The sequence below is a fragment of the Protopterus annectens genome, chromosome 12.part0 (genome assembly GCF_019279795.1).
Source record: "Protopterus annectens isolate FY-2018-M chromosome 12.part0, PAN1.0, whole genome shotgun sequence".
Lineage (NCBI taxonomy): Eukaryota > Metazoa > Chordata > Ceratodontiformes > Protopteridae > Protopterus > Protopterus annectens.
This window is the reverse complement of record NC_056746.1, coordinates 1,170,898,046-1,170,914,910: the sequence shown is the minus strand read 5'-3', so window position 1 is coordinate 1,170,914,910 and position 16,865 is coordinate 1,170,898,046. Positions and strand designations below refer to the sequence as shown.

The 16,865-nt window shown below is 41.1% G+C and overlaps 1 protein-coding gene across 5 annotated transcripts in view; it reads left to right on the top strand.

Moving 5' to 3' along the window:
• RPRD1B (regulation of nuclear pre-mRNA domain containing 1B) overlaps positions 1–16,865 on the top strand; it is an 866,932-nt gene that overhangs the window by 101,925 nt on the left and 748,142 nt on the right. For 2 of the 5 annotated variants that reach the window (XM_044090199.1, XM_044090201.1), the window contains 2 exons: positions 3,649–3,699; positions 12,644–12,694. The exons of 2 other annotated variants lie outside the window; for them this stretch is intronic. In XM_044090199.1, the coding sequence (XP_043946134.1) occupies positions 3,649–3,699; positions 12,644–12,694 (102 nt within the window). The remainder of the gene's footprint in view (positions 1–3,648; positions 3,700–12,643; positions 12,695–16,865) is intronic. One more of the 5 variants, XM_044090200.1, reaches the window with a different exon arrangement.

Genomic DNA, 16,865 nt, shown 5'->3' with positions numbered 1-16,865 from the left:
GAGACCTGGTGGTGGAATGACATCTGGAAGGAGGACAAGGAGACCTGATGGTGGAATGAAGAAGTACAGGAGAGTATACAGAGAAAGAGGTTGGCAAAGAAGAAGTGGGATTGTCAGAGAGATGAAGAAAGATGAGTATAAGGAGATGAGGTGCATGGCAAAGAGAGAGGTGGTGAAGGCTAATGGTGAGGTGTATGACGAGTTGTGTAAAAGGTTGGACACTGAGGGAGAAAAGGACTTCTACCGATTGGCTAGACAGAGGGACCGAGCTAGTAAAGATGTGCAGCAGGTAAAGGTGATAAAGGATAATGAGGGAAACGCACTCACAAGCGAGGAGAGTGTGTTGAGCAGATGGAGAGTACTTTGAGGGGCCGATGAATGAAGAGAATGAGAGGGAGAGAAGGTTGGATGATGTGCGGATAGTGAACCATGAAGTGCAGTGGATTAGCAAGGAGGACGTAAGGATAGTTATGAAGAGGATGAAGAATGAAAAGGCCGTTGGTCCAGATGACATACCTGTCGAAGCATGGAGGTGTTTAGGTGAAATGGCAGTGGAGATTTTAACTAGATTGTTTAATGAAATCTGTGAGAGGATGCCTGAGGAAGTGTTTTGGTACCCATTTTTAAGAATAAGGATGATGTGCAGAGCTGTAGTAACTACAGATGGATTAAATTGATCAGTCACAGCATGAAGTTATGGGAAAGTAGTGGAAGCTAGGTTAAGAAGGGAGGTGATGATTAGAGATCAGCAGTATGGTTTCATGCCAGGAAAGAGCACTACAGATGCGATGTTTGCTTTGAGAGTGTTGATGGAGAAGTACAGAGAATGTCAGAAGGAGTTGCATTGTGTATTTGTGGATTTAGAGAAAACATATGACAGGGTGCCTAGAGAGGAGTTGTGGTATTGTATGAGGAAGTTGGGAGTGTCAGAGAAGTATGTAAGAGTGGTACAGGATATTTACGAGGGTAGTGTGACAGCGGTGAGGTCTGCGGTGGGAGTGACGGATGCGTGTAAGGTGGAAGTGGGATTACATCAAGGTTCAGCTCAGAGCCCTTTTATTTGTAATGGTGATGGACAGGTTGACAGATGAGATCAGACGGGAGTCCCCGTGGACTATGATGTTTGCAGATGACATTGTGATCTGTAGTGAGAGTAGAAAACAGGTGGAGGAGACCCTGGAGAGGTGGAGATATGCTCTAGAGAGAAGAGGAATGAAGGTCAGCAGGACTAAGACAGAATATATATGTGTGAATGAGAGGGAGGATAGAGGAATGGTGAGGATGCAAGGAGTAGAGGTGGCGAAGGTGGATGAGTTTTTAAATACTTGGGATCAACAGTTCAGAGTAATGGTGAATGTGGAAGAGAGGTGAAGAAGAGAGTACAGGCAGGATGGAGTGGGTGGAGAAGTGTCAGGAGTGATTTGTGACAGACGAGTACCAGTAAGAATGAAAAGGAAGGTCTACAAGAGGGTAGTGAGACCAGCTATGTTATATGGGTTGAAGACAGTGGTATTGACAAAAAGGCAGGCGTCTGAGCTTGACGTGGCAGAGTTGAAGATGTTAACATTTGCACTGGGTGTGACTAGGATCTACAGGATTAGGAATAAGTATATTAGAGGGTCAGCCCAGGTTGGAAGGTTTGACATGTGCTGAGGAGGGATGCAGAGTATATTGGAGAAAAAGATGCTAAGGATGAAGCTGCCAGGTAACAGGAAAAGAGGAAGGCCTAAGATGAGGTTTACGGATGTGGTGAGAGAGGATTTGCAGGTGGTTGGTGTGACAGAGCAAGATGCAGAGGACAGGAAGAAATGGAAACAGTTGATCTGCTGTGGCGATCCCTGACTGGAGCAGCCGAAAGAAGATGATCATGAAGTCTTAACTGTGTTCCATGATGTATCCAAGGCTGTGGAAATTTTTTTGTACCCTTCTCCTGACTGATACCTTTCAACAATGAGATCCCTTTGAAGCTTTGTAAGCAGTCTGCAAACCATGGCTTTTGCTGTAGCAGGCGACTGAGTAAATGTCAGGAAAATCCTAGTAGGACAGCTGAACTTTATTTGGGGTTCATCAGAGTCTCTCTAATTGATGGCAGGTGTGTACCCAAGAAGACTGAATGCTGTAATTAAATCAAAAGGTGCTTCAACAAAGTATTGGTTTAAGGGTGTGCACCCTTATGCAACCTGCTTACTGTACGTATTTTTTTATATTTTTTCCCTTAACAGATTTGTTTGTTTTTCAATTGAATTGTACATGTTATAGGTCACATTAAAGGTGGGAAATGTTTTGAAATTATTTATTGTGGTCTCATTTTTTTATCGCAAAAAACGGGCATTTTAACAGGGGTGTGTACAAATTTTTATATCCACTATAGATCTGTCTGTCTCCTCAGCCTTCTTTTCCAGGGCCTCAGTTGATGACATTTGTGGGTCATCCAGATGGTCCAATGTTAACGCATTTATTTCTCATTATGAACTGGATGTAATTTCCAGGAATAGTGCAGCCTTTGATTCTGCCATTCTGTGGAATTTCCTTTCTTCAGAACACCCCAAAGTCTGAGTAGCTAGGGACTTTGTCCCATCCATTGTGGAATAAACAGAAGAGACATCAGATGTGAAAGTTGTGTGTGTTATGCTTCCATCCTTCCTCAAATTCCTACCCTCCTTCCCCCTTTTTTGGTATGACTGTATGATCTGGTTCTTGAACATGTTACACTGTTTCGACTGCAGATCAGCACCCCTTCTAGGATTTTAAGTGTAGCTGCAATAATATCTACTTGTATATTTTTTTTTTGGTCAGGGGTTACAGGCAAAATTGATCTGAGGTAATGTTGGGGACTAGAGGGGATTATGGGTAAGTGGAAGAGCCAGAGCTATGGATTCTAAAGTCCAAAGTGGCTGAAGTCTGATCTGAAGACCCTTCTGTTGAGGAAGGATGTAAGCGGACAATACATAGCTCTATCATTATGGTAAGTACATAATTTTTGTGCAACAACTGTGTATGCAGTCCACCATTTAAATGCTGTGTGTGGTTAGTTGACCATGAGCAAGACTTCTCCTTTTTCCATGGGTTGCTAAAAGTTGGAGAAAACATGACATAGATCCAGAACATTATGGATAGGCAATGACCCTAAGGGACAGGTGTGTTGATAAATTCAGCTATACCCTTCCTTAAGCTCTCTGTAGCTCTCCCACTTACGCTGCACACTGAAGAGTGATATCTAAGGGCTTCTGAAGGACAGCACACCTGAATAAAATATCAGGCCCCTTCTGTCAGCTTGAGGCTCATGTACTATTCCTAGTTTGTTTAAAATGCTTCATTTGCAGAAGTCTGTGGCAGTCCTGTGATGATTTGCTAGTGGCTTTTTGGATAGGCATCTCAGAGGAGGTACTGTAGACCATTTGGTCCTTTCTGCCACATGTTTTTCTTCAGTGGTTTCATCCATCAATAGAAGGTAGCCTGTAAAATTTAAGTTACTCTCCTGAAGGAAGAAGAGGCATTAGAGATATATGCCAAGACCTGTCTGCTGGTCAGCCTTAGACGTCTTTATCGACAAGTGTGACCCCAGGTCACCTAAATTACAAGTGATTATGCTGACCACCTCCTGTTCTTTTTTCTACTTGTGTTCATTTCACCCTTTTATGTTTACAGGCCGTCATGTGGAAGCAACTGGAAAGCATAAAGGAGGACGCACTCAGAAAGGTACCAGTGCCAAAATAGGGAGCTTCAGAATCACAGCAGTGCACACAAAATAAAGGCAGATTCATACAGTTGATTGTTTCAATGTTTAATTGTAATTTTATTTATCTGTAGTGGTAAAATGCTAGAAAATGCAAGCAGCCTAAATGTTTTCAGGTACACTTTTAAGTATTGACTTAAGTAGTTAATGTAATAAATGTTATTACATAGGTGACATTTCTACTTGAATAAGTCACTGTAGTAAAGTGAGAGTGAGGCTCATCATTTAGCGGCAGTTTCATTTTTACAGCCCTTACCTTGTTGATCAGAGCAACCCCCCCCACACACACACTTCTTTCAGTGTCGTGTCTGTAAGCAAGTGGGATATGTCTACTCGGATTCCTATTTGAGTATAAAATAATTATATAGTGTATTAAGCAGTTTACTTAATTACTGCAATTTCTAGATTATTAAGCAGTTTTATTGGTGGTTTTGATTCCTTGCAACCACAGGGCATAACTTAAAAGTAAACCCAGTTTAGAAAAATAGGTACTTAAAAACTGGGTTACTAGTTGTTTTCCTTTCTTGGGTGTCGACACACTAGACAGTTTATTTCAACTGTTAAGAGACGGTGCACACACATGGCTTTTATGGGTGTGACATGGGAGCATTGTTTTGGTCATGGTGTTCATTCTTGCAGTATGCACGTGAACGGTGTGAGAATAAAAGCTGTTGTCGGCAAGATGCAGCTCAGTTGCTGCTGTTTGCCTTTAGACATACTGCAGCTCTGGTTAACTTTCCACCTCAGTAAATCCAAGTAGTAGTGTTCCTCAGAACTACAGGCTGTTTTTCCAGTGTTTGTGTCTTTTATATAGCCAGATAAAAATTGTATTTGTTCATTGAAGCTATTGACTTCTTGAAGATGCTTTTTGTGTGCAAAGCTGGCTTACTGGCTTTCTATTTTTTGTGTTTTGCATGTTATTGATTTATGTCATTATGCAGACTTGTCCATTCTTGAAGGTTATACATGTGTATCCATTGTACTAAATGACATTCTATTCCTTTTACTTTTACATAAAAAGCTTAGTGACGGTGTAGTCTGTTTTATGAGAGTAAAATGTCTGAGGATGTTCTGCATCTTGAAGTATTTTCTGAAGAATAAGCAGTATGAAACTCAAATATCTGGCATTATTAACTTGACTGTAGGCATCCAAAATTTATGAATGGTAAAGTAATGCAATCTGGGACATTTGAGAAGTGTGGATGGGTCCCCATGTGTGTTAGAATGTTTTCGTGAGAATGACTGAAGAGGTGCCAGTGTGGGGCATGGGCTGCCAGTGGTGATTACTGCAGGAAAGTGCTTTATTAACGTGAGTGGTAACACCACTCTGTTCAGAGACATGTAATGAGTTTCTTTGTCATTGTGACTAAACCTGTCCGAATTGCATTTTGCTCAGTTACAGAAACTGTCCCTTTAAGTGCAGAAAGTTTTCTGAATCCTGGAGTTTGTGCTTGTGTAAGTAACCCTTTAGAATTCTGAGTGACCGGTAAGTTTCTTGCTTTTTGAATTAAGCTGAAAATAGAAATTGGATCGACCTGTTTCAACATGTAAGTAGAAAATTAATACACAGGTGGAGGACAGTAAAAAGTCTGATTAAGCCCAGAAAAGAATCAATGTGCCACATAAAAACATATATTTTTTAAACGGTCATCATGTTGCCCATTTATAAGGGATAAGTCAAACCATGGCCCTCTTAAAATTAGGACCATCTTATTTCTTTCAGCTTTCAATGATGCACACTAGTATATTTTAAAATGCCTCAATTTTGAAGGCTATATTTCAGGATGCTTTCAGCTTTGTTTGTGTCTTCAGGCAACAGACACAGAAATGTGCTGATAAGGTGTAGTATGTTCAATATTTCCTTCAAGTAATGGTACATTTTCTGAGCCAAGCTTCAAATATTTGGCAGAGGAAATATTTTACTTAAATATGTATGAGGTTGGGCAACACAGTTTCAGTGAGGCCCTCTGCCTAGAGGTCTTCTGAATTTCAAATCTGAAGGCAGTGTAGCATTGTCCATTGTTTCCAGTGCGTTTGACTTTAGGTTTTGTTACCTTCTAAAAGTAGCTTTGAACATTGGGGGGGGGTCTATACCTGTGCACATTATGGGCAATTAATAACTTCAAGCCAGAATGATAAAGGATTTTGGTGCAGCAGTACTGGCTTGCCCATTTGAAAAGCTGGATAATTTTTCTGTCATTGTTAAAATACTGTGTTATCCATTGAGTGCAGTACTCCTTGGCAAGCTGCCTTTGGTGTCAGAAATGTTAATCAAACACCGGAATGTAGATTTGTGAAGGCAGGTTAAGGATACATTAGCCTGTGTACCCATTTCCCTACGTACTAGATAATTTGCAGGTCTGGTTAAACTGAAAGCTAATATTTTTGTGGCTAAAGAATTCTTATTTTCGTCCTTCACACTTTTGAATTTACCCCTTGGCTGTACTGATTATCCACCATTATTTCTCTAGAAAAGGTGGTACTTGCATCTCCTGTCAATTCACTTTGTGTCTTCAGAATTGGATTTCTTGTACTTTATGCACATCTTTTTTGTTTGTTTGAAAGGCTCTGTTAAGTTGGAATCTGTGTTGGGTCCCTTAGTTAAGATTGTGTTTTAATTATTACTCTGTCAGCTACTTCTGTGCTGTATCTTTGCATCTGTATCTCCCGAAATTCTCATGTGTCTCTAGGTGGGGTCCTAAAGGCTAAAATGCCTTGCTTTTCTTCAGGCATTTCTTGTTTTGTGGTTTGTAGTATTACTAGTTTTTACTCCTTTCAGATAATTTACTTAATTTCACTACTCCTGTATCCTCTTTCTTTTTCTTGTTGCAACTGCTTCACCTGCAGTTGCATATTCCTTTCTAGGGGGGTTGTCTTGTCAAGTCCCTTACCTTTCTGTAGTCTTGTATATTGACATTTCTACTTTGCCGTCAGCTCCTTCTGAAACTTTTTCTCAAGTTTTGAGAGTTGTGGGACCCAGTGGGGACTGCCTTTACTTTTACTCTTGTCGTTGTGTATAGCCTCATTCTTATAACTTTGTACTATACTCAGCATCTGCCTTTACTGCTGACAGTGCTCTTAGATGCCCTGCTAAAGTCTGTGCAGGCCACAGCTAGCAGCCCTTTTCTTTCTTGCTGTGTAATATACCTGGTATAGTGAATCCATGCTTCCTTGGATCCAGTGATCCTTTAACTTCAGAATTCTTTCTGTCATCTGTGATTCAGATTCCGGCTGTTGCTAAGGTTAGATTGACAGGTTAGCAAATATTTCTTAATTGTTGCAAACCTTGTTAAGGAGTTGTGTCCACTGTGAATTCTTCTTATCCTACTCAATGATTTGTTAGTCTTGATGCATTACCATTCCTCTCCTGCAGTTGTATAATAGTTCTGTCCTTCATTCTGTTGATTTCAAGATGAATCAACTTATGCCTATCTTTTTCCTTGTTCTTTATGACCTCTCTGTGAAAAGACTATGATCAATTTTCTTACCAGCTGCACTTTTGCTGCTCGGCTATAGTAAATATTTGCCTAAAGCTTTGTGAACACTGAGAGGCTTTCCTGAGTAACATAAATGTTCATCATCCTTTTCTGCATACTTGGCCATTTTATTTAGTCTGACTATCTCTTTTTATGTCTTTACTGTGTGTTTCATTTCCTGATTCCCACTCTGTCCTCTTTTGCATCATAGAGAGCTGCAGCCTATTCCATATTTTTTGTCCTCCTTTCTACTGGATCAGTCACTTTTCCTCCTGTCCCTGCACCTAATCAGTTCATGTAATTTTTTGTGAGATGGGATTCCCCAGCCTAGACAACAATTCCTACATCTCGTGCATTCCTCCCTGAGAATCTCCCAGTCATCTCTTCTACTCCATGGCATTAGGTGGGTGATAAGACGAGGTCTAGCTTGCTGCTTTTGCGAGGTAGCCTACCCTCTCCCTTAGAGGAAAACCCTTCCCCTTCAGTGTCTCTTCCAAGCACTGTTATATGCTGCCCTCAGAGGGGAGGTGTCCCTCCACACTTAGATTTAATTTTGGAGATGTAAAATATATTCATCCTCCTATTATCTTCTGAACTAGTAGCTCACAGTCAAGGATTCTTCAGGCATTGTTGGCTAAGCCTGTAATATTTTATATACCACTGGTTTTGAATAAAGCTACGATTTAGTGTTTCTCCCTTCTGCTTACTTGCTAGAGTTTTTTGTCCCATTTATTCTGGGTTTGTTGTCAAGTTCTCTGCTGTTTGTTTTGATGACTTGACTGAGTACTGGAGACCATTTTATTTGGAGGGGTTTAGTGGGAGGTCCTTACCTGCACTCACGGTAACGCAGCTACACTTGTTGGGTCCACTATGAATAATTGCTTCTCATTCTAATTGGCATGAGATTATTTGCACCTAAAACTTGTAAAACCTTGGATGGTCAACAGTGACACTGCCAAGGTGACAAAAGCACAAACTTATTTTTTTTTTTTTTTTTTTTGGCTTCACATCCCAGCCTATGTATGCCAACAGCAAGATCACAGAAACTTGGAGAAGATGCAGCAAATGAAGAAAATGTGGCACTCAGATTCTCATTCTTCAGGTCTGACCACCCTGACAGAAAGTGTCAATCAACCAGTGAGAAACTGTGAGGATCACCACTCTTATGCATGATCCCAAGGACATTCTAACAGAGATGGCACCTAGCATCATTGGGTAGCAGTGTTTGTCTCTGGCTTGGGGCCCTTTCCCAGTCCTGTTTTTATGAGGACCTTTTATTGGTGAAAGGTGGGGCCCTTCTCTGGGACCTTTGGTCCATCTGCTGTGAGAGATGATGTTCTGCCTTCTGAGGTTGGTCCTTGGGTTGTCACCTGCTCTCTATTTTATCGTAGAGTGGAGCTTTGTCTTTACCCCTGGATGGTTTGCCCCTTTTGGGGCAGAAAGATTTCTATAGTCTAAAGAGGTTACTGTTTAATGGCCTTCCCTGAAGGTCTAATTGTCCAGAGCCCCTTGGTTGGAGACTGCTTTCCAAGTTGTTTCCTTTTCCTTGGTGCAAAGGCTAAGTTTTGTTTCTGAGGTATAGAAGAGCCACCTGGCCATGCAACTTTGAGTCTGCATTCACAACTCTGGTGGCAGTGGGTGAGTGAACTGCATGGGATGTTACCAGCTTGGGACTTGATATAAGGAGGGGATGAAACAAAATATACTCTTGCCATGTCAGTTGATCACTGGTGAAGATCCCTCATTGATGGCTTAGAGATTTTCTTCCTGTTTTTCTTTCTTTTCCTGTCTGTGAAGGAGTCTGTCTCTCCCCATCTGTGTTGAGTGTGTCTGTGTGAGTGGGGGGGGGGGGGGTCTTAGACTTTGGCAAGTTTGTACTTTTGCATTTCCTGTATTTTCTCGGTGTAGAAAATGATGCTCACAGGGGGCAAGTGAGCAAACTTGTAGAAATGATGCGATACGTCTGTGAGAGTCATTGTGGCTGGCTGTAAATGTGTGAACTTCTGAAACATAATGCCATATTTTGGTTATTGGAAAACTAGTTATCTAGCCTAGTACCTATCCGGGATTCTTCCCCTGATTGAGGTACAGTAAGAATGCATATGATTTTTCACTTACCCAGTATTTTATTAAATGTGTATGCCTATATTGTCCCCCCCTTTTTTAGGGTGACCCAGGTTTTTGCTTAATAAGTAGGAGAGTCCTTGTATTCTTTTCTAGTAAGTGACGCACAGTCTTTTAACATCCACCTGCGTTACTTGTAGAACGGTATGAAGAGTATCACTTCAGTCTCTTACTCCTTGAATGATATCTCTCAAGTGCCGCTTCCCCATATTATAGTTGGAAAATAAGCTTCTAACCCCTGCCTAACGTAGTAGCCATGGATGTTCTTAGTAGTTCATTGTTGCAGTACTGACTCTTGAGATTTCTGCCTGGAAGTTGGCCTGGGTACCAGAGTTCTCACCTTCTTCCCTTTGGCCTGGTGGATTCTCTCCCTTTCTGATGTCTGGTCATAAGTGGTATAAAAGGGTAGTTGATCTAATCTTCGCTTCTTTTCTTGCCACAATTTGAGTGTCTTGTTCATTACTTCAGCATCCGTCCATCAAATCAACTTAAACTGCATAGAAATGGCAGTACCTAACCAAACTAAACCCACGTCTAGCCAGAAAAACAAGTCACCCTGGTGGCCCCAGGCATAAATGGTCTATGCAACAGAAGGAAGAGATTATAGTCTTAGAAGTAAGTGAGAGAGTGCACAACTTAGAAAAAAATCCCTCCTTGGCCTCAAAAGGCAAATCAGGGAACTAGTTAAGTCTTCAAAAGCTAAATATGAGACTGAAATAACCACTCAAGCAAAAGATAACCTCAAAACATTTTTTTTTTAGTTGTCTGAAATCTTAAGGGAAACTTTCATTGTACTGAGTTGGCTGTAGATTGCACTACCTATACTCAGCCAGAAATAGTAGCAAATCTGCTGGCTGATAAATTTAGCTCAAATTTCACCCCCTCATCACCTCCAGTCACTCCCCATGAGATGCCCCCTACCATTTTTGTCTGTTATCACAAAAGAATAGGTCATCACTGTGCTCTATAAAGCTAGAAACATGATATCAACGGGCCCTGATGGAATCTTAGGGTGCCTATTAAGTAGCTTGCACAGACACACTCAGATTTCTATTTAACCAGTCTCCAGACAGGCTATATCCCAGTAGAGTGAAGGACAGCAACAGTGCTCCCTCTGCACAAGGGGGAACCATTAACAGACAAGGAAACTACCAACCCACAAGTCTGACTAGTGCCATATGCAACGCTATGGAAAGGATAATTGTGGACCTGATTAACAATGACACAGGAAATTTCCAGACTTTAGACCCAACCCAGTTTCGGCTTCGTTAAGGGCAGGTCCTGCCTGCTCATTCTGGTGGATGACTTTGAGAAGGTCATCAAGGTCATGGATGAGGGTCCGAATACTGCCTACCTTAACCAGACCAAGGCATTTGGCACAGTACCCTACTGTGGATATTGTAGATAAGCTTACAAAATTGGGCATAAACCTCTGTCACCAGATGGATAACCAAATGGCTCACAGTTACGACACATGTTAAAGTGGGGGAATCCACATTCAGCATGAGGCCAGTCACCAATAGAGTACCACAGGGGCTCCGTGCAGGGCCGCCTCCTGTTTGGCGTATACTCCGTATATCAAGGCAAATGTAGATGGCCTTTGTCTGACAAAGTTTACTGATGACTGCAGGTTGGGGGCAATCATTGACTTCCCAAATGATACTGATATCCTAGAGAAAGGACTGAGGCAGACTAATTGATGTCAGATCCATGGCCTCAAAACTAAAGGCAAGGAGGTGCATAATAATACCCTTTGGGAATAGGCTACCCCTGCAAATTGCAACAGTTAGTACCCCCACTGGAGTGGACCCAGTGGTGAGAGATCTGGGTATGCTGATATGTAATATGAACTTTGACCACCATGTGTCCACAGTGGTGAGGAAATCTTCCTCTGTAACTCAGTTTGTAAGTAAGGGCATGACATCCAGATCTAAGGATGTCATAGTACGACTATACTCCGCCCTCATCAGATCAATAATTAAGTACAGTGCAGCCACTGGCATATACCTCTCCACTTACTTGCAACAGTTGGAATGTCCTCAGATTTCATATAACCGGCATGTCATTTGCAGACCAATTTAAAAGCCTTATCACGGTTTCATTGTCCTACTGATTACTGATGAGTAGTCTGTGCTTGACCCACAAGATTATCTCTGACCCAGCCCTGATGGAAATGTTGCATATTTGCAAAACTAACTGCACAATGTTTAACCACTGCAAGGATCTAAACCTTATCTCTGTCATGAATAGATCATGCTGGAGAGACTTGACACCTCTTCTGGAATAGGCTTCCTATTCACATGAAGCAGAGCCCTTCCTTGACCATCTTCAAGCACAGTCTGGACCAATCGATAGGAAATTGCAGGTTCAGTCCTGGGGTGGTGCTCATGTCCCTTATGGACAGAGGCAGCCTGTCAAAATTGATAAAAGCCCACTTGCTGACCCTTGTTTTCTTTTCCCTAGGGATAGAAAATTGGGTAGAATTTGGGTAAAACTGGCTAGGCTTGTAAGGGCTCGAGCCATTAGCTTAGTAAACTGTTATGAACCCGTAAGTATATTTGAACACAGCTGTACTGTATTTGCTTGCTACTTGTGGGGTACCAGCATCAAACAAAGTTTGACGTGCAGTACACAGTTATAGGGTGTCCTTATCTTATAGCTGTGACCTGACACTGTAACTGCACGTCCTTTGGTATCCGCTGGAAAAGCACTAGCTAAGGACTGATGTCCATCTCTTGACTTTCACATTCATCAAACAATTCTTGAAACACTGATCCTGTAATTCTGACTTTAACTGTTTTGGTGAGTACACCTGCACTGTTGTGCTGTTTCTTGAGCAGTTGATTAATGAGCGATAGCTTATACACCAGCCAGAGATGTATGAAATGTCTCAGAATATAATAAGGTAAAGATATATATTACAGTTTTAGCACTACCTGCCCTTATTTATGCTTGTGTGATACTTTGTCTTATTGTTGTATGATACTTTGTCTTATTGATTGAGAGATCTGCCCAGAATGCTTTTTTGGGGGGTGGGGTGGGGTGGGGCTGGCAGTCAAACAACATTTTTGCAGAGTCGCACTAGAAGTTAAGTTTGTCCTGGCATCTTACAGTGAAATTGTGCTTATATTTATTGCTCTGAGGGGGTCCATAATCCCGAATCTGTTCCCCAGTGAAGTGGTAAGGGATCTCCCCAGATTGTTATCCAGAATTATTCCCTGGTCATCCAAGTGACAGGTAGTAATGTTGGCCAGGACATTAGTATTCTCAACATGAATTCATTTGAACCCTTTTATGTTATTTGCAGGCCATCATGCAGACGGAACTGGAAGGCATAAAGGAGGACGTACACAGAAAGGTATCAGTGCCATCAAAGGGAACCTCAGAAGCACAGCACTGCATATGTACCAATGGCATATTTGCCTAGTTGATTATTTTAGTGTTTAATTTGTGTATTTGACTGTAGCAGCAAAAGTCAAGGAAGTGCGATGAAGCATTTGTGATATGCTAATAAGCTCTTTGGTAGAGGGGTCAAGGTCAGCATTAACCTTATAACACTGGTTTTCTAATATGCACTTGAGCTATCAAGCTGATGTAGGTAGATTGGATTAAATATGTCTGTGCGTGTCTAAATCTATATATGTAGATATACATTTTATACGTATAATATATCTGATTTGTATGCATCTCTCTCTTATTTATATATATATATATATATATATATATATATATATATATATATATATATATATATATATATTTATAAAATGTGTGTGTGTATATATGTGTGTGTGTGTGTATATGTATGTATGCATATATATATATATGTGTGTGTGTGTATGTATATATATATATATATATATATATATATATATATATATATATATATCTCTGCATTAGCATGCATGTGTGAAGCACGAGGCACTACTATAGGCTGAAGTCTCGTACCAGTACTGCATTTGAAAGAATGAGGATGTTGTTGCTGCTTGACTTATTTTTTCTTGCTCCTCAGGAATGTTTCTTCTTTGCCAGTCATTCCATTACACTTCACCTTACTTTCAGTGGCCATCTGTTTTGTACAACTTGAGATCAACTTTGTGAGGTAGTTGGCAAGAGCAAAGCAGACACTTATTGGAATTGTGTTTTTTAGGTTCTTGTACAAGCTGAAGATTGCCGACATCCCGTCCATACTTTGATTGCTGAGCAGAAAAATCCAGTGTTGAGGAAACCTTTCAGTAAAATTGATTTTCTGAGGGGGGGGGGGGCATTTTTTTCCTGCAGGTTTTGTAAACTTTTTTTTATTTGGGACCGGATACTGTACTTTTGCAGGACTCAAAGTAGTTTGCTTACCTTAGTGCCACTTGTTCTCTCTTTTAACTTTTACTGAATTGTCCAGGCTCCGCTATCCATCTTTGAGGTCTCTTTCTTGGTTAACCTATGGAGCAGCTACTGGTCTCCAAGGTTTTACCTTCCCTTACCTGCAGGAAGGGGGAGAAAGGTGTTTGGCAGTCCTTAAGTGCCATGCTGGCTCTAGATGTGCCTCAGCAGTTGGTGGGTGACCCTGCTGTGGTCGGTGTTGGTTCCCCAGATGACTCATCTTTTTCCTCAAGTTCCCCTGGTGTCGCACCCATAGCTACGTCCTTTGTGATTATAGGGATTCCTTTGGTGGGCATAGGAAAACCACTCTTGTCCATCTCGAGGGAAGAGGCATGTGAAGATTCTTCACTCAGCCTGGTTAGGGAACTTTATTTCCAGAGAGCTTCCCAGGAAAAGTGAACATGGTGAAAGAAATCTTCCCTTCTCCTGTTTGTTTCTTTCGAATGTGAAGGTTTGTTGGGATTTGCTAAGAAGCTCCATATGCTTCTTGTTGAAATTTTGGCACTCTAAATGCCGGAAATGAAAGACTGCAAACACAGGAGAAGAGCAAATTTAAAAAATCGCTCTTCTCCGTTGAACTTCTTTTTGCAGGGGTGCAAGCCCCCAGACTTATAGATACCAATTCTGAGATTGCCATACCTCAAAGAAAACAGGATATTCCGAGAAATGTCGTCTTGGACTTTTGTCCATTCAGTGTCTGTATTTTGGGACTCGCTCTTGCTGGTCCGGATATTTCAAATGGTTACCACTCCATAAATTAATTTTTATTGCCAAATACTTATTCAGGTAAGAAAATAGTTTCTTCTTTGACTTTTTTTCGGTCAGAAGCACAGGCATAGCAAAGTTTTGCTTCAGTAATTTCTTCTCAGTTTGACCATTATGGTTCTAAAAAAGTGTAGCTTTAGATTTCCCTCTTGAAGATGCATCTTTTTCTGAGACTATCCAAGACGAAAGCAAGTTTTTAATGGTAACAGATTGAAATTCTTATTGCACAAAAATGTATTCTGATTTTTTTTTTTCAGTTGGATGTGCCCGAATCTGCAGCAGTTCTCTTCTTTTGTCTGCTTTACAAAATGTTTTTCTTGCTGCTTGTAGTTTGCCTGACAAGTTGGCTTTCTGCCTTGAAGTCTGACAGGTTATGTTAGGTACATTAGACTAGTAAGCATTTTGTTTTTCCAACCCTAAAACAGATCCAGGCGTGATTTCAGTGTCAAAAACTGTTTCTGTTAAACAGGTTCTTACTGCTAACCCTATTCCCCTTGTCAAGAATGGGAAAGCTTTTTGTCAGGTTGTGAAAAAATGTATTCTTCTGCTTCTGTAACTTTCAGGATTTTAAACTTTCAAGCTAGTATGTGTAGTTTTATATTTTTAGAAGACACACAAGTTAGTAGTTATTTTTTAATTTTAAAAGGAAGGAAAGGTATTTGAATAATAGTACAGTTGTGTAAAATCTTACCGTAACTGTAGATATCCTTGCCTTCACTGCTGCAGTATTCTTAACTATATGGGATTCCCTGCAGTGCTAGCCCAACATCCGGCCAGTCTTCTGAATTTAAAAGATGGCATATCCATGTGCTGCCTGTGTAACGTAGGGCATAAAGGTGGCATTCACGTCTACCAGAAATAGAACTTATTGCCCCAGGAGGAACACCAGTCCAAGGAAACAGAGGTAATGTATGCATCCAGGTATGGCAAAGAACTAGGGGTGACGAAGGAAGGGAGTGAATACTGCAGCAGTGAAGGCAAGGACATCTACCATTATGGTAAGATTTTACACAACTGTACTGTGTCCTTGCATTCACTGATGCAGTATTCTTAATTATATGGGAGAGTGAAAAAGCTCAAGAGGAAACTTAGGAGGGGGAGGAAGGGGCAGAAGAGTCCCCTAAAAAAATATGAACTGAACTAGCAAAACCAGCCCTAGTTCTAGAGGAGTCCCCTAAAAAAAATATGAACTGAACTAGCAAAACCAGCCCTAGTTCTAGAGATACTATCTAGCTTGTAGTGCTTGGTAAAGGTATGCACAGAAGTCCAGGTAGCTGCTTCAAGAACATAATTAGTATCTAAGCTTTTGAAAAAAAAGTACCAGAAGAAGCCACAGCTCTAGTAGAATGAACCTTAGTTGAAAAAGGAAGGTTCTTGCCATGAAAAGTGCAACAAAAAGAAATAGCCTTAGAAATCCAAGAATAAATAGTTTGCTTGGATACAGCAAGCCCCAAAGATCTAGGATGAAAAGAAACAAGTAACTGATCAGATTTTCTAATAGTCCTGGTCATATCCAAGTAAACTTTAAGTTGCCTTTGCATGTCCAAAGTATGCAGCACCCTCTCTCACTGTCTGTTTGTGGAGAGGGGAAAAAGTAGGCAGATTAATAGACTGAGTAGTGTGAAAGGACCCTCTGTCCTCATGAAAAAATAAAAAATGGAGGACAAGCCATAAGAGCCTGCAACTCCGACACCCATTTGACAGAAGTAATGCTAACAAGATTTCCTGAGAGGCCTAATATTAAGGATGCCTTTAAGAAATTGTTTCACCTCAAATCTAGCAGCTAAAGGAGGAGAAAAAGGCAGACCAGCAGAGATAGCTGATAGGTGGGCCTTAATAGAATAGGCCAAATCAGCATTGAGCAACTCGCACAAATAAGAGAGAACGAAAGGAGCATCCACTCTAAGTGGGTCCAGGTTATGAAAGAGATAAAAAAAGAAAACCTCTTCCATTTGGATAAGTAGGATTTTCTAGTCCTAGGTTTCCTGTACCATCCCTGTGAAATATCCATTCATGGGACTGAGTTAAGGACCACCTCAGAGCATCTGGCACAATGTTCTTGACCGGAAGGGATATAAACTGCCTGAAGAGTCCCTTGAAACTTGACAGCAAGATCCCATACCAGAAGTGCCAGCCGGCAAAGTAAAGATCTCATTCCTCCCTGCTTGTTTGTATACCACATCACTGTGGTGTTGTCTGTGAATACCTTGTGAGGCCCTGGAGAAGAGAGAGACTGAAAGGCCTGAAGAGTCAGCAGAAGGGCTCTCATCTCTGACACTGATGGTGTTCTTCTGCTGACGAGGTGACCACGTACCCTGTACCTTTAGGGAGCCAAAAGTCACCTCCCCCATCCCATGTCTGAGGCATCTGTGAACAATTCCTGAGAG